We start from the raw sequence: 23,331 nt of genomic DNA, 5'->3' as shown, positions 1-23,331 counted from the left end.
GAAAGAGGACAACCATGACGTGGCATTAAAAACAGTAACAGGGACATTAGACTGATTAAGAATGGCTAAGGTAGACTTAAATGCCTGGCAATACCAGTTAGGGAAAGTTGGCCGCTGCCAATTGTGTTGACCATCACAATCGTATTGTTCACCATACCACTGACAAGGAGGTGGGGGCATATAAAAATGAGAACAGTTGGGATATTTTCCCCAGGAACGGAGAGAGTCAGGACCCAAAAACACAAAACAAGGACTGGCAAGAGGGCTAAGATTATACACGGAAATAGAGGTGCTAGGGGTCTTAAATGGGTCTGATTGGGTAAAATTACAAGTAAACAAGTGTCTCCAGGGCCAGTCGGATTCATTACACGGTGAGGTAGGCTCCTCGCAAGACACATTTTCAATGGGGATAAAATTAAGAGAGAAAGGAATCTCCCCAGAAGTGAAAAGGGGGTTAGAGAATACTATACAATAGTGATTTGGGGGAATAGAAGAACCATCGCCTGAATTAGCAGCTAGAAGTTCTTGAAGGGTGTAGGTCAGAATCCAGTTCACCAGGGGGGTTGGATGTGGTTGATGCGGCTGCAAACAAACCTGAAACAAGAAACAGAAAAATAGGATGAGCCCTAGGGCAGGTCCCATTATGACCTCCAGCTAAGCCAGTTATGATGTACCAGCTGGGTTTCTGATTGGCCGGTGCACACAACATGATAGGTATTGGGGAAGCGGCCGGGCTTAGACACAACGGCTGGGACGGGTTGTGAATGCCCAGATGCCACTTGAACACACAACCACACTGACTCTTGGGAAGTGAAAACTGGTTTCCAAGGTTGGAGTGGCTCCGGATCAATTTGTGGCCAGCGGCTATAAGCTGCATTTAAAGTGATAAGTGCCTGAGGTAGGGCCAAATGCCAGCCTTTATAGTCTGGCTTTCCAGTGATGGCATGGAGTTGTGTCTTAAGAATCCCAATGCAACGCTCCACAACACCGTTGCTATGGGGTTGATAAGGGAGGTGGACATGGAGCTGAGCGCCCCATTTAGTAACTAAGTGCTCAAAGCTATGACTGGTAAATGGAGGGCCTCCATCGGTTTGGATTTCAGAGGGAATTCCCCAGGCTGCAAAAACTTGGAGTAAGGCTCTGTTAACTACTGGAGCCATGGACTTTTTTAATGGCAAGCAATGAATTTGACGGGAACCTAAATCCACAGCTACTAGCCCCTTAGGAAACAATTTAGCCCCAGCTAAAGGGCCAGTCAGGTCTAATTGCCAATAATATCCAGGTCTGAAAAATTGAGGGTGTAAAGCTCCATGGGCAATGACAGGGCGGGACGTATGACGAGTTGCTCGGCACTGCTGGCAAGCGCGTATGACATTATTGCAGTGCTGATGGGTCAAATCCGATTTACAGTGTCCATGTACCATGAGAATTTGATGGAGAGCTCGTCCAGGCAAATGTCCCCATTCCTCATGCATCCATACTAAGAAAGGATCCTGAGGGTTAATAGGAGCAACAGAAGACACCTCAGGGCTGCTAGAAGTTTCAGCCTTAAAGACACGGAGACGCTGATCAAGAGTAGTATGAAGGGGATTACTATCTGGCCGGTGAGAAGGACAATGGGTAACAAACCAAGGTAATTTAGTCTTATGCATAAGAGTAAAGACTTGCTCCCACAAGTCCTCGTGAGCCCGTGGCTGTCCTTCTCAAGTGAGGATGGATACCCCGTAGGCAGAATCAATACCAAGGACAACCCGGGTATGGGGATGGACACAAGCAAGGTGGGAGGCAGCTAAAAATATTCCATGAACCTCAGCTAGTTGGGCTGAAATATGACTTGGGAGAAGTTCAGCCTGGAACATATCACATTGCCGGCAAAGAATACCAGCACAGTGGGAAGGGACCATGCCCCCGTCGGATACAATCCATGGTTCAAACATACTAAGCTCAGCCAAACTGAGTTCTTCCTCGACTGTGGAACTTGAACATAACACCCACAGACCAAAAGCCTCCTGTGCTATAAACACTAACTTTTCCCAAGTGGCTGATGAACCGTGGAACTGGGGGGCTGGAGTGAATGATAACCAGGGAATGAGCTGCACATGAGGGCCTTGGAGCTTACCATGAGCTAATTTAGCCCAAGGGGTGACTAGTTTGACTCCAAGAAGCATGTGGCCCACTGATCCATACCTATACTCCGACCATTAAAGGTGTGGGCACTGTAGTACACCGGGTGGTCCTCTTGGGTGATGGCGGCACTTACACCGTGGGTCATAACAGTTAATGTGATAAGGACTGGATTTTTGGGCTCCCACCGATATAGGATCAGGTTGGAATGGAGCCATGCTGCTAAGCTATTTACAGCCTGATCAGCCTCTTTAGTCCAAAACAATTTTCTGCTTTTTACGAATTGCTGAACGATGGAAAGGGCATTAAACAAGTTAGCTGGGAGGAAGGCTCGGTGGTAGTTAAAAATCCCAGGTATTGTTTGAATTTGCTTTCGGGGTGGGGGGATGAATCCCCACCTTAAACTGAGGCTGTAACAAATGATATGAGGAATGCTGGAGGATTCCTTCCTCAACATTAAACCACAAAAACTGAAATGAAACTGACAGCTGCAAGCCGCTTTTTGGCCTGTTAACTTCCCACGCATCATTATTTAGGGCCTGAAGGACCTGACTGGTAAGAGTTTGAACAGGGCCGGGATTGGGGCCACAGATAAGGATGTCATCCACATAATGGACGACCTTGAACCCGAGCTGGGGTGAAATGACTTGAAGGGTCTGGCTTAGGGCCTCAGTAGCGCAGGCGGGTGAATTTTGGTACCCTTGGGGACAGACTTGCCACTGGTATTGGGCACCCTCATATGCAAAATTAAGGAGTCCTTGTGGGTCATAAAGAGGTATTTGGTAGAACATGTCTTTAAGGTCAAGGGTACATGCCAACTTGGCCTGCTGGTTAAGTAGGACACTTTCAATTGTGGGTAGATCCCACTGACTTGCAAAGGCAATAACCTCAATATGTTGGTTAGCTAACTGATAATCAATAACCACACGATACTCATTAGGCTTATGAGGCTTCGGGATGCCCCACGCACCGGACAGATATTGGCTAGTGGTGACACGACGGATACCCTGAGCGCTTTCGAGCTGGGCTAGGAGATGACTAATGGAGGCCTTTCCCCAAGGAGGAGTAGGGATAGGTTGGTATTTCCATGGAGTTGGGTTACTTGCACAAGGTTCATGGGGACTGGCGATTGGAATGACAGGTAGGGCATCAACAACAACTGAGACCAATTTAAAAGCCTTTAATTTGTTTATACCAAGAATGGCCTGGTTTCCCAGGAGAGCAGTAAACTGGACGGGGATGCCCCGAAGGATGGCTTTTACCTTGACTTCAGGCCGGGGATCGATGCTATTGATCCCTTGGATGTAAACGACGTGACCTGGGGTATGGATGGGGGAACAATAGATACCTAGGCACCCGTATCTAACAAAAATTGGACCTCCTGATTATCAAGGGTAATTAAGAAAAATAAGGCCTGGGGTCACAAGACCAAGTGTTGCCCACCATTACACACTCAGTCTTGCGCCGTTTCCCTGCTGTGGGTCTCCTGGGCGATCCTCCCACCCCAAGGTTATGGCCAGCTCTCTGTGCTGTACAGGGCTTAGTTTACAAGCAACCTCCTTGCTAAGTCCCCCTTTATTAAGCAAAAACTCGAAGATCTTCCATTCTATGTGAGAACGTTCGGGATACCTGGGCCTAACCCCGGGGGTTGCTGCGGCTGCGGCCACCATGGGTGGTCTGGGGGTAGGCCACTTTAAACGATCCATAGCCTGGAACAATGAGGTGACTGGTCGGCCCTGGAAACCTCGTATCCATAGTAGCGTACTAGTGTCTCCGAGGGGACTGCTATCAAGAGCCACATCTACTGCCTGCTTGTGTACGGGGATACTAGCGGGGTCGGCAACGTAGCAGTAAGCCTGAAACAGGCGTAATTGCTGCTGTGCCTGCGTTAGACCCAGCGGGGTCTGTACAGGGTCCCACCAAATGAAGGATGCCCCTGCAATAGTATGAATTAAACTATGGGGGGTGGAAACACTCTCGGGGGGAAGATGGAACACCTGGGGACTATTTTGTGCCTGTAAGTAGGCAGCTGCGGGAACTGAGATAGGCCAAACCGGCGCAGTTAAGAAGCATCCCACGAGCAGTTCCTCTCGACCAGGCAGCACTTCGGGAGAGTAGGGTTGCCTCCTCCTGGTCAACTAGATCCTGACCAAATTCTAAAATAAGCCATCCTATCCATGCAAGCACCGGCTCGTTTGGCTCTCGCCCTGTATCACTAATAAATTCCTTCATTTCTGCCTTACTACAGGTGCGCCACTCGTAAGTGATGTTCTGCACCCCATTTGGGTCCACTTTAGTGCGTGTTAACTGCACTGGCATAGCCTCAATGAGACTGGGGACTAACTTTTTTGGGTTCACCTCGAGGGACAGGAGTGATAAATCTGGGTATAAACCAGAGGTCGATTGGTATGGTGGAGGAGAGGACTCGAGGATTTTAGGTTCAAGCAGGGAGGGAGAAAGTGGGGTGTCGGGCGGTGGTTGGGCTGCCTCAGAAGCCTTGGGGGTTTCGATCATCTCTCGAGCGGTAGAGGTTAGAGCCCCCATAACAATAGTTAATTTATCCAGAGCCAAACCTAGGATTTTATGATAGGCACTGGCAACGGCTTCTGGCTTATATTGATCAGGACAAAGTTTTTTTGATATTTCCCCGTCCTCTAACTCCTGGATGAGCTGAATTACTAGCTCATGCGCAGGGACTCCGCTTGGGCATCTTGGAGGGTTAATAGTGGATGAACGGGTGCCCCTGGCCACTTTTAAAATTTTTTGGGCATCTTTCCACAACCACGCCGGACCAGTCTCAGCGCCGGCTTCCCCTGACTTGGTACAAGCCAGCCGATAACTGGCCTCTGTGGGGGTCAGCCAAAGGCCCATGTAGCATGTCAACAGACAACCTGCAGCACCGACAGACAAACCAACAGTATAAGTTTGGCTCGAATAGCCAGTTCCAACAATACAGTTCCAACTAATCGCATCAGGGTGCCCCCAGTCGAGAAAAATATGATGCTGCAGATGATTGAACTCATCCTCGGGGGCTTTGTCAGTGACCTTGGTTCGCCACAGACAACTGAAATGCATGGGTAACAAAGAGCAATTTTCCTCACTCAATCCTGTTCGTGACGCCATGTCCGACCCTAATGCGGGTTCAAGTGAACTTTTAATTGAGAGAGGAAAATTAAACCCAGACAAATTGAAAATTCAAAACACCAGGTAGCCGTTTATTAACAGGGGGAAAAAAAATCACAACTTGGGCTGGGGAGGAGCACTTTTACCAACTAGCAGTACTATTAGAACAAGAACATTTATACAACTTGAAGCAATCTATTTACATCCATTAACAAGGACCAATTAATCTAAAATTAACTGCTTCCTAAAAAGTTAAATAAATACACTAAATTAAATGAACTGTGCACACATTAATCAAATACTATAAAACACACCAACTAACTTCAATAGCAGTTAATACAACAATTCAGCTTTTATATACTGTATATGTACAACTTCACACCAAATAACAACAATATATACAGTTCTGTACCAAATAAGAGAGGGAAAAAGAGAAGAGGCTAAGCAAAGCACAGAGTATTTACAGAAAATTAGAAAGCAAGTACCGTATTCCAGGCACAGCTGACCAGCAGTACAGACACTAGAAGCATACCGAATCCATAGAAGGTAATTTGGAAAAGATAAATGTCACATCCCGAGCCGGCTATATCCAGAGGAGACCCCTGGCTGAAGGGTTGATCAGGTCCTTCAGTCAGTATGTGGATACTCCTGCAGATTCTGGCACAAGGCATGGTTTTATTCGAAGGCTCTTTTACACTTGTCAAAATCTGATTGGTCCCTAGCTCCTCCACCTTCCAGGTTCCGAGCTGGCGCCCTCTATGTAGATAGAATCTGCAGCCAGCACACTAGCATGGTTTTGCACATGACCCTAATCTGACCGTTTGAACTAAACTACGATTGGTCAGATTGGATCCCTTTGCTCACGGCCCACCGGTATTATGCACACAGCACTAGCCTGTCCCTTAGATGATCAGGCAAAAAGAGCGGGAAAATGCACACGGCACTATAATATTGCACACCGCACCTTAAGATAGCACACAGCACCATGGTGTTGCACACGGTACCAGTGTGACCTTTAGATGACCGACAATTGGCCATACGGACACCATGTTAGAACAGAGACCTCTGGGCTGCGACATCATTCCCTATCCACTACAAGAGCAACCCTCTTTCAAAAATGCAATAGTCTTCTAACACTTCTTAGCACAGAGTCCAGTCCTCCTCCTGCCTGGTCAAGCCCACAAACAAATACACACTCTGTGTGTTTGGGGGTATCTTAATTGTTGTCTAATGGGGCCTTCATGTGTGTTGCATCCGTATGAGCAAGGGAGTAGTTGTGAGGGGACCGTGTTCACTTATCCCTCCTCAATCTTGCACCAGGCTTAACTAAAGCAGCAGCATCTGTCTAGGCACATGGGGCACCTGTTAGGGCTTTTGAAAATACCAGGTGATCGACCATGTTGTCCTTAACCATGTCCTGCTCCTTTGTTCTTCCCTCCCAACTAGATATTCCGGGACCTTTGTTGTTGCCCTCACCACTTTTCAGAAAAAGCCAGAAGCACCCAGAGAATGGGGGAAAACAAGTCCCTGCCCCTTTTAGCCAGTCAAACTGTCATTCGGCCAGCACACACCTCTGAAAGTGTTGACTAGAATGGATAAGAAACTGGGACCATGACAAAATCTCCGTGGAACATCCCTGAGGACTTCCTTTCCTGCCCCCCCGCCCCCCGCCACAACTCTGGAGAATGGGAAAAATTCTTTTGCATTGAGCAGAAATTCTAAAAGTGCAGAATTATTTCTTGATACATGATCTTTATTAAACTCCAGCAAAACTGACACAAATATACATCCAGGATAAACCGCTGTTGGAGATGGATACAGAAAAATGCCATCTTAATAGCTGTGGAGTTGTGTAAAATTATAACCCCCTAGTAAATATACATGTAATAGTATGAACCATTGTAAGAGAAGGACAGATCCCCTTGGGACCCAAGGATGGTTCTTGAGTCTCCCCCCTGCACTGACAGACTGAAAAAGGGAGGTTACAGACCCCTCTATCTCATAACACCCCATCTCTCCCTCCTCTAGGCCCTGATCCCCTTTCCCCATCCTGCCCCGCAACTCCTCCCTGAAAACCTCTACCACATTGCAGTGAGAATAGAGCAAACCCAGCCCTTACTCCTAAGCCCTAACAATCTCTACTCAGCCCCCTGACACAGATGTTGACATTTGTTGCTGGAGTCCCTGGGGCTGGCAGGGTTTAATTTTAACAGGGGCAGGTGTTCTCTCTCCCACTGCCCAGCTGCTCCCTCTGCTAGTGGCAGGGCAGCCAGGTCAGAGCTGCATTGGTGCAGTGGCTCCCGCTCACCAGTCCAGTAACTCTATGACCAGGTCAGGTTTTGTGTCTTTCACAGCATCCAGCTCTGCCTGCATTTCTTCACTTAAATACCCTTTCGTCAAACTGTAGGGAAAACAGGGAAGGAAAAGGATGTGTTAACTCTCTCTGCAGACACAACATCTGAGCTCACAGCCCCTAGGAAGCCCAGCACTGCACCCACAGGATCTGTGTCACTGTCAGTCCCCTGCCTGCTAAGCTCTCTGTCAGCAAGTGCCTTTCCCTTGTGGGGGGGAAGAGAAATGTTGGTGCAGTCTGTAGCCTGGCCTGCTCCACACCCCCCAACACACACCCCACTCACCCTGTGAGCTCTGGGCAGGGACACCAGTGTCCTTTCTGCACATAAAGGTCTGGATTGTGCAGCGCTTGCTCAGGGCAGTGAGCACTTACTGACATGGACAGTCCCATTGATAGCTGTGGGGCTTCTCAGTGCTCACAGGGAGCAGGGACTGCAAAATCCAACTCACAGAATCTCTCCATGGAAGCAGCGTAATCTCAGCTCTCATGTGCTCCTCACACCCTCTCCTCACAGGCTTCAGTAACACTCAGAGGTGAAAGTAAGCCGGTATGGTATGGTGTACTGGCAAGAGCCAGTATGCTGTGCTGGACCGCATCGGCTTCTGCGGTGGGGATTTAAAGGGCTCTGTGGGGAGCCCTGAGCCTTTTAAATCCCTGCCAGCAGCTTTAGTAGCCGGGTTGGGGCTGGTATTTAAAGAGCCTGGAGCTCCAAGGCGGCTGGAGTCTCGGGCCCTTTAGTTCGCCCCAGGGGCTACCAGCCACCTCTGCAGCTGGGAGCCCACTGGTGATTTAAAGACCCTGGGACTCCCAGCCACAGCTGGTGCCCCAGGGCCTTTAAATCTTGAGGCCTCGCCTCTTCCGGATGAGCTCCCTCCCCCCAGGACTCTGGCCATACCACTAAGTCCTGTGAGTTACTTTCACCTCTGGTAACACTGTTCTTGAAGGAGAGTTTTTAGCAGCTGTTGTGGGGTTGCAGACTTGACCTGACACTGCTGAAATCAGGTGGGAGCTCAAACTCCACCCCGGCTGCAGGAAGACAGGAACATTTCACTTACTCTTTATTTACTTTTATAGCTGGTTCAGATGAATGGGGTTTGTCTGTCTGCAGCCAGTTTCAGAGAGCAGGAGCCAGGGCTCAGTTCAGAGCATGGTGCTTGTGATGCTGATAAACCAAGGGCCAGCTCTGGCCAAAGCTGTAGGCATCAGCTAAGAACTGACAAACTCATAGCTGGAAGCCAGACCAGCTGACTGGTATTTTAGTATCGTTCAAAGGAGATGTTTAATGTACAAGAACATGTTTAGTATTTAAACTTCATGAAAATCTGGTAGGATGCAGCATGTGTTATTTTCACTTATCTGTACCCTGTTCAAATGTAATAGCAAACATTTGCAGTGTATGTGCCTCTGTAAGGAAGTAACTCATCAAACAAGAAAGAAGCTGTGTGTAATGCAAACTAAGAACTCTGACAGAGCCGGATTTACACCTTATGCACCCCTAGGCACAGCATCTTCAGCGCTCCCCTCCCCACCCAGAGATGCCTCTACAGATCCCCCCGCCACAACTGTACAGCACCCTGCACATCACCATCCCTCTTTGAAAGGAGGAAGGAGCCACAGGTCTCTCAGCTCAGCATGGCTCAGGGAAGGATGATCCCAACATCCTGGCAGCCACAGGCACTGATTTTATTTCTCCTGGTAGATGTTCTTCCCCCCACCCACTCCATTGGGGCCCACTCTGGCAAGTGATCGGTGGCCAGCCCCAGGGCCAGGAACCTCAATGGCTGGTGGGTGCTGAGCGCTACCTATTTTTCTTCTATGTGTGCTTGAGTCCTGGGGCACTCATGAAGCCAATACCTACGATGGCAGCTGGGAGCTGCCTCCCACCTGTCAGCATTGCTCTGTGTTTCAGGCAAGCTCTGCAGAGCAGCAAGGAGGAGCCACAGACAGAGCTACCACCACAGGAGGCTACAGGAAGGTTTTGGGACTGGCTCCCATTCGCTGCCCTGGCACTGAATGATGTCCAGGCGCCCTGCACATACAGCCCCAGGGAATGCAGGGGGGCCAGAGAGTGGAGTGGGGACTAAACGGCTGCCCTGTAGGGAGGGGGAACAGCCAGGGTGTTAGGGGTCATCCTCCCCTGGCTGGGGTGAGCTGGTTTGAGAGCTAGACAGGACATAGGGATTGTGAGGAGCTTAGTGTGATCTTATTGCTTATTCCAAGGGTGGGGAACCATTTTTGTAACAGAAGCCATTGACCCACTGAAAAAATAAATGGTGGGCCACGGACATTCAACTCACCTGCCCATGGGTGCATGAAGGCTTTAGGCTTCTCCCCACAGTGGGATGAGCCAGCGCTTGCAGCTCCAGCCCTGGGGGTGGGGGTGCTGAGATTCAGGGCTTCCTCCACTACAGGGATGAGAGCTGGCGCTCGTGGCTCCAGGCCCACAGGAGGATGCCCAGGCTCGGGATTTCCTAACTGCAGCAGGATGAACCAGCACTCGCAGCAACAGCCCTGCGGGCAGGAAGCCATGAGCCTTGCTGCCCCCCATGGGGCTCGAGTCACGAGTGCTGGCTTGCCCTGCTGCAGGGGAAAGCCCTGAACATTGGTATCCTCCCCCACCAGTGGGCGAGTTGAACATGTGTGGCCCATGGGCCAGATGAAAATGAGCAAGGGGCCAGATCCAGCCCACAGGCTGTAGGTTCCCCACTCCTGCCTTATACCCTTATATGAATATGTTTCAAGTTCTTTAATATGTTTACCTGTCACTCATCAACCCTAACAAATAGTGCAGGTTCTATATGTGAGTGTGGCTCACGAAGCATTAACTAGGTCAGTGGTTCTCAGACTATTCACAATCCAGCCCTTGATTTCTCCAAGGAAATAAATGTGTGGGGAGGGGGGACACAGTCAAGACCATGATCAGAAAGCGATAGAAATTCCTCTCCATGATGGGTGAGGAGAGATTAAATGCAGGCTCCATCTGAGCAACTAGGGAGAGGCATGAATTTCTGTATACACTGAAGATTGATTTTTAAATCTGATATCTCATATTGGCAAAGGAGTAGAAGGGAGTTAGAAAGTCAAAAGACACTAAAAAAAATTAGATTTAAAAAAAATCTCATTATTTCAGAGGTCTAACTCATGATTTTTGATGTCTTCATGTTGGCAATGCTGGATTGTTGTTGTTGTTATTTGTCTAAAGGGAGCTGGCTGTTACTTACTGTAGTTTCTGTAGTTTGCAGTTTGGATGTTTTAGACCCTTACACAGCAGCCGCACTCCAGCATCTCCCAGTTTACCCCACAGGTTCAGCTCTGTCAGCCTATGGCTCGTTCTGAGAACAGGGGCGAGATCCTTGCAGCCAGTAGCTGTGACACCGCAGTACCCCAAGCTGCAAGAGAGAGAAAAGCAGAGAAGGAGGATCATGGGATGAATGGGGCTCATCACGGATGCTCTGACAGATGACTCCACCCACTAACCCCTCTGTCTGGCCAATCAGTATCGAGAATGAGCCAGAAATCCTGCAACAGACTCTTGTCCCAAGCCCCACCTCTTCTGCCAGTGAGAAACAAACAGTGGCTGGGACTGTCTGTCTAAAATCCACCCCTTGACCTTCACCAATCAACAGTGAGCATTGGCTAGACACTTCAAAACTCTGTCACTGACCAATGAGGAATAAGGGTCGGGTAAGAACCATTCCTAAGCACCGCCTCCACCCCCTTTCCATTGTCCAACCACAATTCAGAAAGAGTAAAAAGTTGCCCTTTAAGTCCCACCTACCCAGCGCTCAACTAATCAGGTTGGACTTGCCACTGATCAGCCCCCCAATGGTATGGCCCAATCAGAGCAGCCCCATAGCTACAGGGAGGCTGTAGGGCAGCCCCCTCCACAGGCAGCTGGGTTAGGCTCAGAGCAGGAGGAGCTGGGAGATGCTGCCCCTCCGTGCCCCCAGCATTGGCTCTGCTGCTCCCCTGCAGGATATGGATGTCTTCTGTCTCTGACTCCAGCTCTGAGCCTCAGGCCTTGGCAGGGGAGGCAGATGTGAGGCCCAGCATTGGCAGCATCACACCCACCTTCCTCTGAGACCAGAGATTAAAGCAGGGGAGACAAAGAGAAGATCCCCATGACAGGGGCTTCTCCAAGGTTTGGAGAGAGAAGAGCCTCTGAAAGGAGGGTCACTGTGTGACCCTGTTGGCAAGGCCTGTTCCAGAGTCTCTGTACGGATTATAAAAGCAGAAGTTCTGGTTTCTGTAACCCCCCTGCAGAGTCTGAGCTCCTGATGGAGCTGCCAGCTGAGTAGGTAACCATGTCAGCAGGCTGGTTATGACCATGTGCACTTCAAGGACCACCTGCAAGTATGGCTGTCTTTCTCTCCCTTTGAGGTCTCACAATGAGCCCCCTGCACACTCAAACATGATCCCACCCCCACCTGCTAAATCTTGCACATGCTTTGAGAAACCCCTTCCACCAGAGCGGTCATCTGCATGGCCTCCTTCATCACCTCATTTGCCTTAAAATATTGTTACTCTGCCCAATGGGAAGGTGTGACGACACCCCCAGGGTGCAACCTGTGACTGTGGGACTGCAGTGTCCCCTTTACTCTCTATTCTGGGTTGTCCCACTCAATGCCATAGGCAAGCAGCAAACCCCTACGGGTGCTGTTACCACTCAGTACAACCACATGTGGAGCCCTGTATCCAGCTAGATTGCGTGAATGCTCCTACAGCCACTCATGAATCACAGAGAAAGGATCCACGAGTTGTACCTTAGGAATATACCGTCTTGCACCGCTCAAGAGCCTTTCTTGAGAAATGAAATTTTATTTATTGGAAATTAAATGGAAATTGCACATACACCAACCTTTGTAACAGCAGATTTACCGAGCACTTCAGTCAAACTCACTGGTAAGGATAAACATTAAACTAAGTTTATTGATTACAAACGGTCGGTTTTAAGTGATTAAAAGTGATAGGCAAAAAGTCAGAATTAGTTACCAAAGAAAACAAAACAAGTGCACAGTCTGAATCTTAAACCTATAAGACAGTAGGTAGTATTTAGAGCAAGCAGTTTTCTCGCCCCACTGGATGTTACTGGATGTTACGGTTCATAAGACACCGAGAACTAGTATCTGGACGCTTCCCATACCTACAGCATATTTTAGTGACAACCATACAACACAATTCTCATAACTTTATATTCATTAGTGATATACAAATTTAGATGGGACAGTGGGTTTCAGCAGATCATATACTTTCCCATGATACCTTACATGGCCTGCTTTACATGCAATATCCAGTGATGAGCTCCAAAGGGTCTTCCGCGGCACTTAGGCGGTGGCAAGGGGTTTCACTCAATCGAGGTTTTTGGTGGCATTTCGGGAGCAGGTCCTTCAAATGAAGGTCCCGCTGCCAAAGTGCCACCAAAGACCCGGTAAGGAACTGCCTGGTGAGTACAGTACAAGCCCCATGTGCCCGTCTCCCCCGCCCCCACTGGACCCCAACCCATGTCCTGCCCCAGACTGCCCCCCTCAGAACCCGCAGGTTTCTCCCCATCCCCCAGGGTAGCAGCAGCAGCCTGGGCTCTGGGGGCTATTTAAAGGGCCAGGGATCCCTGGCTTCTATAGCTGCGGGAGCCCTGGGGAAGCAGCAGGGCTCTGGTGACTATTTAAAGGACCAGGGAGGCAGAGGCAGCTGGAGCCCCCCACATCCCAGGACTGTGGGAGCTATTTAAAGGGTCGGGGCTCCCTTACTTCTACTGCCCCAGCCCTTTAAATAGCTGCTGAAGCCCTGGAGTAGTAGTGCAGCCCTGACAGCTATTTAAAGGGCCAGGGGAGAGGAAACAGCGGGACCCTCGGACTTTTTAAATAGCCCCCAGAGCCCTACAGCCCTACCCCACGGCTCCAGCAGTGGGACTCTGGTGGCAATTTAAAGGGCCTGGGGCTCCAGCCTCTGCTGGGAGCCACAGGCCCTTTAAATTGCCCCCTGGGGAAGCCAGGAGACCTCTTTAGCAACTGGTTCTACACCAGCTTCTAAATTTAACAACCGGTTCTTGCGAATTGGTGTGAACTGGCTTCAGCTCACCACTGGCAATATCACAATTACATACAAATGATGAATATCGGGATTACAGGGCGCTCCCTCAGAGTGTAGTGTGTCACAGGACAGAAACCTCAACATTTGGGATGGAAAAAAGCCCCTGAATTTGTACAAGGGAGAGAAGCCTCCACGCCTTGGGGAGCACCCAGAGTCTGTAAGGGTTTGTAGAGACCCCACTGTATTTTGGAGGCAGAAAAAGAGGCACCTGCAATGGAGCGAGGGGAGAGATTCTAAGACTAGGCTGAAGAGGGGGAGAAAAAACCCAAAGGTGTATGTGGAAATCCGAGGGAATGAAGCCTAATTTGTGGAAGGGTGAAAAGAAGAGGGCATCCAAGCTGAAGCAGAAGAGAAGAACCCCACAAGATTTAAAGGCTAAAAAAGAGAGAGAGAGAGGACACCTGAGAAAGTGAGGAGAGAGTCCATTGTTACTGAGCTCAGAGGCAAGAATAATCTGATTTTTCTTTCTAACAAAATGTTAAGCATAAAATAAAGGGTTTTCAGTCCTGATTTAACTATAAATCTGAATGCAAACTTAATCCTGGTGCTGCTCCTGCCCCTCCCTACATTGTCCCATCGACTCAAATTGGTGTTCGGTTTTAGAATCTAGTGTTCTGCAAGGATGATGTGAGCAGGGATATTCAGATGTACCTTCTGTACTAACTCTATCTACCTTACTGAGTTAGAGTTTGTGCGACTTCCTAAATGTATTAATAAATTATATATTTGTAAATATAAGAGTTCCTATAATGTTAGTGTTGCACCTGTGCACATCGAGGTTCCCAGCTGCTAATTATTTTAATAATACTGGGCCTGATATCTTGGACAAGAATCTGTCTACCCTCAAAGTAATAACTGGAAAGTCATATTCATAATCTATAGATCAAGCTACTATGTGAGTGGTAGCGGAAGAAGATGGGGGCTTAAGTGGGGGATCCTGTGAGCCCTGCATTCTCCCCTTCTGTGCATGTGCTGAGATCTATGGGAGCCCTACCCCTTTGCAGGGCTCTGAGCCCCTCTCCCTGCCCACTGTAAGGAATCCTGCTCCTCTTGGGGGATCGGAGCTCCTCTTCCTGAACCTCCCTGGGATCGGGGATGAGGGTGGGAATGAAGGTAACAAATTTAACATCTGAAATCCAGACAAGGAACAGTTAAAATACACATCACCCCTGTGTGGGGGTAGAGGGGAAGCTGGTCAGAGTGTGTGAGGGAGTGTCCCAGTTTGGAGGAGGGGTGGATTGGGTTGACCTGGGAAATGGCTGGGGAAGTCTAGCTGAAACAGGGGCAGGAGTCCCAACTGGAGCTGGGTAGTGGGAGTGAGGGACCCAGCTCTGGGTGCAGTTTGGACTGTGTAACCAAGGGAGTCTGCAGCCCTCCAATAAGCTGCTGCCTGTGATATGTGCATGCAGCAGCATAGAGCAGGAGACAGCAAGAAGCCACTTCTTACACATTAATGGCTTCAACAGTGTCAACCAATGGCTTAATGCAGTGGTTCTCAAACTGCGGTTTGTAAATCCCTGGAGGTTCATGAAATGTTAGAGGGGGCTCTTGGGGATTTGTTTTGCTGTTTTTAAAATTAGGCTGCTGGTGTTGTTTTTAAAGTTACTATGAAGAACAAGTTTAAGCTTCATTGTATCGTGCGTTGTTTGCCTGGACTGCTCAAGACCTGAATTCTTGTGTAGGAGGAACTCTGAGTTGGCTTCTTAAATACCTTCATGCTGTTTCACATTTGATACTCCTTTATGAAACATAGGAGCCTTGTCTTATAACTGGCTTAATCAAAGTGATACAAGCTACAAAAGTGAGATCTTGGAAGAGTGTTGCCATTTTCATAATGTAATAAAATACTGTAATGATAAATACTAATTAATAATAAATAGTGTGTAATAAGCATGACATAAAACAAATTTTATATCTCCTAGATCATTACTTTTATAATTTATGCTCAGGTAAGGGAGAAAATCCCTGCAAACATTCATTTTTAGGAGGGAGTTTGCGAGACTTGACATTTTAGTGAAAGGGTTCGCAAGTTGTTAAAGTTTGGGAACCACGGGCTTAATGGGATGGGAAGGAGACCAGGAGCTGGAAATATTGGTTCAGGGGCTACATGTTGCAGGGAATGTTTGTATAGAGGGTTGAGGAGAGAGACACACCAGTCTTCTCTCATGTGCTAAAAGTTATGTAACAACCATGTAATAAAACTGTCAAGGTTTTGGGACATAAAGCATGGAAGAGATTTCTCTCACTGGCCCTCATTGTAAACATTTCAAAGTACGACCACTATTTCCTTTCCACTATAACAAAATGTGTGGGATGCAGGGGAGCACTGAGGGATCACAAAGCAACTATGCATTCTAGTGGAAAAAACATTGGACTGGGACTATTCCTAGCTCTGTCGCTGGCGCTGAGTGAGCTTGGGTTAATCATTTCACCTCCCTGTGCCTCAATTTCCCATCTGTGAAATGGGGATAAATGATGTAAAGATCTTTGAGTGCTACTGAGGAAAAGCACCATATAAAAGCTAGGTCTTCTGATTATTACTTAGCCACAACAGCATAGCAGCTGCAAACCTAAGTGACAACCACAACTATCTAAATGACGACTAACTCCTACCAAACATTTCTCTGTTTAAAAAACTAGTAAATTAAGTAGCAAGTAACTTAGGTAATGCAGAGTTAAGGCTGCTTGGTGATAGCTCATGCCCTTCCAGAACACTGAATTCAGCAAAACTCAAACTTCTGAAAACAAGAGACGCAGAGTTTCTTAACTCTGCCCTCTTTGACCAATGACTCAATACACTCATAACACACATACGTGCATTCTTCCTTTTCATCATGATACAGAGGCTCTACCTGCACTTGCCTTACACTTAAACACTGCACCTCCGCTCCTGCCAGAATACCACACTTGTAAAGTTTACATATGCATACAGGATACCCCCAACCTTATATCTTCCCCATACCCATCATTCAATCTACAGACCGGACTCATATTCCCCACCTCACTACTGACAATACCCATGTGTCAAGAAGATCCCAGTGCCCTGCTACTGACAGGACCTACTCAGTTCTGTACTGAAATGATGGAACCTCAACGTACACACACATCTCTTTCCTTTGATAATGCACAAAGGGACTCAGACTTAAATCCCCTCATATCACAATCCCAGCTCTCCCAAGCAACTAGGCAACCTTAACTCTGTTTTAATGAAGTGTTTTGCCATTTAATTTAGACTGTAGGATCTTCAGGGCAGAGACTGTCTATGTGTATTGTTTCTCCTTTTTCTGAAGCCAGTCTCCAATTCTGACTTCAGTCTTACCCCTCTGTCTAGCAGTAGTAAGTGTCTAGAGCAGGCCTACACAACGCGTAAAGCGGCGAGGGCCACATTACTCCAAAGAAAACAGCTGAGGGCAGAACCCCCCCGGCCTTGCAGAAACACCTCACCCCAGCACCGCCCAACCCTGTGGAAACAAACCTTCCTTCCCCAGCGCCGCCCCACCAAAACAGCTGTGGGCCAAAAAGGAAGGTTGGGGTGGGGAGGTGATACTTATTTTAAATCAACCAGGGGCTCCCAGCTGAAAAGGTGGCTGGGAGCCCTCAGGGGCAAATTAAAGGCCCAGGGCTCCGGCAGCCAGGGGAGTGTAAGGAAAAGAGCTCTGGGCTGCCGGCAGCTGCGGGGAGCCGTGAGCCCTTTAAATCTCAGCTGCGGCCGGGATTCAAAGGGCTCTGGGCTGCCAGCAGCTGCGGGGAGCCCTGAGTCCTTTAAATCTCAGCCGCCGGCTGGGATTCAAAGGGCTCTGGGCAGCCTGCAGCCGTGGGGAGCTCTGAACCCTTTAAATCCCAGCCGCGACCGAGATTTACTGGCACAATAGGAACTATGTTCTGTGTTCTATGTCCTGTTTTGTGGTATTTGTCTTGTGGCCAGAATTACTGTGTTTAAAATTTTCATAGGACAGTCTAGTTCAAAATCAAATAGAAGGGTTAAGTCAAAATGCAGATACTTGTTTTATTCAACTTGAAATACAAAGTGTTTGGATAATATCAGGAAAATGTGATATATTAAAGTCTAATACATTTGCTTAAGTAAGAAAAAGAAACTTCATTGGCCAGATCTTTTAATTGAAAAAATTGTTGTTAAAATTTAAATACAAACAGTCTTTGGAAGCAAGGACATGAAAGATTAACCCACTCCCCATATTGCACATGGAATCCTTCCAGCTACCTCAGATTTCTAGCCAGAGGGCTGGGGAGAGAGGGAAGACACCAGAGGTTGTACTGAGTGGACTCCTCAAAAGTTGGTGGGTGTCTGTGGCATACATTGAATAATAAGACTAAAGTACTGTATAATGGCAATGTGTATGTGTTCATTGTTGGGAAAAGGTGTATGAGTGAAGAGTGGAAGTTTTCTTTGTAGGTTAAAATAAGTCAAGAAGGGGAGAAGCTCAGTCCAAAGATAAGACACTGGCCCCATTCAAGGACACTGCTCCCAGCTAAGACTTGGCTGACAACCAAGAAAAGGGGGGGGGAATGTGCCCAAGCAGCTGTAAAATCTGCAAAACACTGCCAGGCATTTTACTCACAGGTAAAAGAAGCGCTACCCAAAGACCCTAGCTGTCCTACCATTCATTGAAACCAGGAGACTGAGTCTACGTAAGGTCCATCAACGAAAGACAGCTCTGACTCCATGCTGGAAACACTCTTATCAAGTTTTGCCAACTACCAACATTGCTGTGAAGTGCCAAGGAACCATGCTTTTTACAGCAAAAAGGCCCCTCCACCTCAAGATGACCCTCCGACTGCTGATCAGCCTGTCCCTCCTTTTGATATTTCTTTTCCTCCTTCTGGACAGCAGGAGAAAAGGAAAACTCTCCCTTGACCACTGACAGAGCTAACCTGGATTCAGTATTTGCTACAGAAACCAAAGCACTCTAGAGTGATGTGCTTGTAACCTCTCCCCTGTATGATGCTGAGCCAGGATTGCTTCTGGAAAGAAGAAGAAAATACTCGCTCCTCTGAAATTGCCAAAGTCCAGGAATTCCTGACTACAAAAGACATTAAGAACTGACCCTGGTGAAGAAACAAAGAATTATACACTGGCAGGAAGAAACTTGTGGGACTTATGTTTGGTAATGTGGTATTGATTGGATTTTGGGGTTTATTCTACAGGCTGTGCCCTGTGTTTTTGGATAAGTACCTTCACCATGTATTACCCTCCCTAATTGGATTTTAAATGACAAATACCAAAGGCACCTTGTTGCCACTGCCCCCGCCATCTCCTCCATTACACTATTACCCCTGTAATACATCCAAATACAGACAATGCCATATATCTGATAAAACTCAATGGCCAAGGCCTTCACACTTTAGTGATTTATTTAAATATTGTTTGAAAAATTTATTTCTAAGGTTCAGGATATCCCATATAAGTGAACAATTGAGCAGAAAAAGACTGGTCAGAGGAGATAAAAGTATATGACATCACTACAAATGAGTTTCAAGAATTTGAAATTAAGGTTTTATAATGGAGTTGATATAATGGCCATTCCAGGGCTCTGTAGTATATCAAGGGAAGGGGTCCTTATTGTTTCGGTTACCCAATTAGTAAATAATCAGACTCATACTCAGAGAGTATGTTCTGCTACTGGAAATTTTACTTGTACTGAAATGATCCCAGTAACTAATAATTTAACCTGTACCATATTACAATATACCTTTTCCTATGCTGTTAATGTTAATGCCTCTCTATAGTACCTGAGAATATTTAAATTATAGATGTGGTGTAATGCTATCCCCAAGAGAGATGTACTAGGACATTGAATAACAATAATGAATGCCCCATTAGGGACTGTAAAATTTACCCTGCCCCTATCCAGCTTTCTAATCACTTTCATGTATCCAAATTGCTCAAAGGGGGCTGCTATTTGGCTAGCCAAGCAAAGGACATGGGTCTCCTCTAGAAAGAAAAGAGATTTAGTTGGACACTTGTGGGATGGTAGTGCAGCAGCAATTTGGAATATTCTTAAGGGCCAACAACATGATAAGAAATTACAGCAACTAGAAAAGGCCACTAGTCTTATTACTGGAGCACAGCTGACCCAGGTGCAAGCTGGAGTTGGTGAATTACATGTTATTTCTGCCTTTAGTTCAATGACCCAGGAGTTGTTGACAGAGATGATAGTAAAAAATCACTGAGGCAAGAAAGGAATTGCAATGGGATCTAGCATGTTTGGAGATTCAGGATTTCCTGAATGACCAACTAATGGCCATTCAGAGTGATCTCAAGCATCAGGCATGGCCTACTGCCCTTACAGTGCTTCAGGACTGCCATCTGATTTGTGACCATGGAGACATACTTGGAGATTTTCAGGATGGATGTGCAAGTACTCGTAGTTCTCCCTCCAAGCATATGGCCGGTAGGAGGGGTGTGGGCTCCCACATACTGAATCATGCCGGGTCTGTGGGGAGGAGGCATGTGGGATTGGAAGATTAGACCACCTGGTAATGCCTAGCCAATTTGTTGTTAGTGCTCCTGGAATAACACCTGATATTTGGATTGGAATAGGGAATCACTGGACATTTTGGCCCTTGGAACACCCACAGCTTTAGTGTGTAAGGAAATTGAAGCCAGGGGAAGTTGTCACAATGTTTAACAAAGTTTGTTGGGAAGGTATGGGACAAGGAACTACCCTGAAAAGATAGTTACTGTTCCAAGCTAATGATAGCTGTGTATATGTTAAGGCCACCACTTTGCTAGATATGCATTTTAATCTCACCACGACTGCAGGAAATTACATTATTTATTGGCCTGTGGACAAAGCCCTGCAATCAGACCTTAGGTATCAAATTATTTTAACTGGACCACTTTAATACCTGACCGATTTCAGAATTTGCACTTACTTCTACCAGAGGTTCAGAAAATTTCTGATTTACAGGGTCAAATCAATGTGCTTCAGAATATATATCAAATTGAAAAACATGCTTTCCATACAGCCAATAGAGTGTTTATGTTGTGTACTAATTATGATGTGATGTGCTATTTAATTAAGGCAGTGAAACAATCCCAGCATATTATTACAATGGGGACATTAATGCTTGTATTGTTTTTGTTTAGTCTAGGAATGTGTTGTTATTGTTTTTGTAATAAGTGTAATAACAAAAATGCCTTTCATGTTCAGCTAAGATATATAGGGCTAGTCCTGATCCTTTTAAGATAGAAACAGAAACACAAGGCATGATGCAACTGGAGGTTTAAGAATGATGGTTGTGCTAAAGACAAGCACAAAAGGGGGGAATGTGGAAACAGGGTTAAAGGATTTAAATATAGGCCTCTCAGTTGTAAGAAACAGAGAAACTGTCATGCTAAGTCTCAGCCTAATATCGCAAGACCTGTAGAAGCAGGGCTCATGTCAGAAGCAAGTAAGAAACGGTAGAGTCAGCATAACCCAACCTTGAGATAGTGATGTTTTGAGAAGAGAAGGGAGAAAATACAGGAATGGGCAGGACATAACATAAACAAACTGCAGATGTTTTTAATTAATGAAAGCCACTAAAGTGTATAAATACTTGAGTGATATTGCTTGTACTTTGAAGAAACTGAGGCAGATAGATATATTCTCTGTCAGCTGTGTTCTTCCTTTGCAATTTCATGTCCTGAATAAAGCTGTCTCTGATTTTGTTGCTTCCAACCTGAGAGTGGAGTTTGTTTCTTCCACAGGAGTAAACACATGGAACATCTGTTTACCAAATCAATACTGCATTTGTTGCTCAACGGGGAGATGCACAGAGCCTGTTCATGGGTAAATTGTGGAAGAGGTTCTGTAAAAGTGTCAAATTTGGTAGCTCACTGGCTGGAGTGTTTGGTTTCTAGTCGAAGATTTGGTGGAAGACCTCCTCATGCACATTTGTTTCTATTGTAAACTAAAAAAAATCCCTGTCACACAAACTTAAATCTTTGTTTTTAGTCTTTACTTGAAAATGGTCACATAAACAAGCAATATCTGCAGAAATACGCCTACGGTCATGTTCTGCTTTGGTTCATGCCTCCAACCTGATATTGAGTGTAAGCAGGGTGCAGAAAAAATGGATGTTTCTTTTAATAAAAGAATCACAGACATTGTCTGATTTTCTTACTTAAGTCAGATTAATTTAAATTGGATTTTTTTATTTAAATTAAATATATTTTGCTTTTAAAAATAAATATTTAAAATTAAATAGGAAATTATAACATCCTGTTTTAAGGCATAAACTACTATAATCTGTATATAAATTATTTAAATTAAATAAAAATGATATGCAAGAAGTCTATGTTTGCTGATGAACTGGTGGAAGTCACCAGCTGAGCACCTGGAATCCCTGAGAACACCGGCTTGAGAGAAGGATCGGCTTCTGGCTCCTTGCTGCTGAGCTGGAAACTCTGGAAGCCCCGGCTCCCTACCGCTAAGGCTCCTGGCTCAGTCATGCTCCCAGGGCTTCTAGGTTCCCAGGGCTTTTAAATTCCTGGCTCACCATGAATGCACGAGGACTGATAGGGAGGCAGGAGTCTAAAAGTCCTGGGAGCCGTGGATGAGCTAAAAAAGTGGTTTTCAACCTTTTTGGTCTCAGGACCCATTTGTAAACCTTGATGGCCTGTCGCGACCCAGTAAATAGCTTTAGTACAAAAATGTCTGGCTTATGAAATATTTCTAACCCATGATATAGAATATACACATTAACATAATACTTGCTAAATACAGCAAAATACAGTACTTACAGCCAGTGAGAGATGCATTATCAGACTTGGGGAGGTCTGGAGGAAGGGGACTCCAGAGCAGAGGTTGGAGGGGACTGTCCACCATAGGAGAGAGTCTTTGACTCAGTAGGGTATGGCCAGGGGTTTGTTTAGCGAGTGCACGTTTGGTTTGTAAACCGTGGCCAGCCAAGTTTGGAAGCACCTCATGTAGAGACGTGCATTCTGGACCATGAAGGTGCACGAGGCCATGTGCCCTAGTAGTTGGAGGAAGTCTTGGGTGGTGACCTGGGGGCTGTTGCAAAGTCTCATAGCCAGCAGTTTTATGGTATTGAATCGGTCGGGTGGGAGAGATGCCAGCCCGGTTGTGGAGTCGAGGCTCGCTCCTATAAACTTCAGGGTGCTGGGTAAGACTTAATATGGATTTGCTTCTGTTTATTTGCAGGCCCAGAGACTGGAAGCAATCGATGGTGAGTTGTGTGAAGCGGAGGGCTTCGTCAAATGTGGAGGCCTTGAGAAGGTAATCGTCGAAGTAAGGGAATATTATGACCTTTTTTTTCCTGAGGTAGGCAGTGACTACCGCTAGGAGCTTGGAGAAAACTCAGAGGGCAATGGAAAGGCCAGAGGGTAGAACTCTGTATTGGAAATGCGTTGAGCCGAGGGTAAAATGAAGGAAATGTCTGTGGGCCGGGTGGACAGTGATGTGAAAATAGGCATCTTGTACGTCGAGGGCTGAAAAGCAATCGCCTTGCTCCAGGATTGGAATTATGGTGGTGAGAGTAACCATTTTGAACTTTTGTTTTTTGATAAATTTGTTGAGCCGCCTGAGGTCGAGGATCGGTCGACATTCTCCAGTTTTCTTTTCCGTTAAAAAATAATGGGAGTAGAACCCTTTCCCCTTATGGCATTCAGGCAA

The 23,331-nt window shown here is 46.7% G+C and overlaps 1 protein-coding gene and 1 long non-coding RNA gene across 4 annotated transcripts in view; one reads left to right on the top strand and one right to left on the bottom strand.

The window, feature by feature from the left end:
- Positions 1–519: 519 nt before the first annotated feature.
- LOC115650588 (NACHT, LRR and PYD domains-containing protein 3-like) overlaps positions 520–23,331 on the bottom strand; it is a 156,291-nt gene continuing 133,479 nt past the window's right edge. For 2 of the 3 annotated variants that reach the window (XM_030560766.1, XM_030560768.1), the window contains 2 exons: positions 10,822–10,989; positions 7,019–7,648 (listed from right to left, as the gene is read on the bottom strand). In XM_030560766.1, coding sequence (XP_030416626.1) covers positions 7,552–7,648; positions 10,822–10,989 — 265 coding nt within the window. In that variant the 3' untranslated portion in view covers positions 7,019–7,551. Of the gene's footprint in view, positions 595–7,018; positions 7,649–10,821; positions 10,990–23,331 lie in introns of those variants that run through there. The other variant, XM_030560767.1, reaches the window with a different exon arrangement.
- Positions 3,965–17,663, top strand: LOC115650599. Its single transcript, XR_004000132.1, has 3 exons — positions 3,965–3,974; positions 4,422–4,424; positions 17,546–17,663. It is a non-coding gene; the product is annotated as an uncharacterized LOC115650599 (long non-coding RNA).

Source organism: Gopherus evgoodei, chromosome 4 (genome assembly GCF_007399415.2).
Source record: "Gopherus evgoodei ecotype Sinaloan lineage chromosome 4, rGopEvg1_v1.p, whole genome shotgun sequence".
Classification (NCBI taxonomy): domain Eukaryota; kingdom Metazoa; phylum Chordata; order Testudines; family Testudinidae; genus Gopherus; species Gopherus evgoodei.
This window is presented reverse-complemented; position numbering and strand designations above follow the sequence as displayed.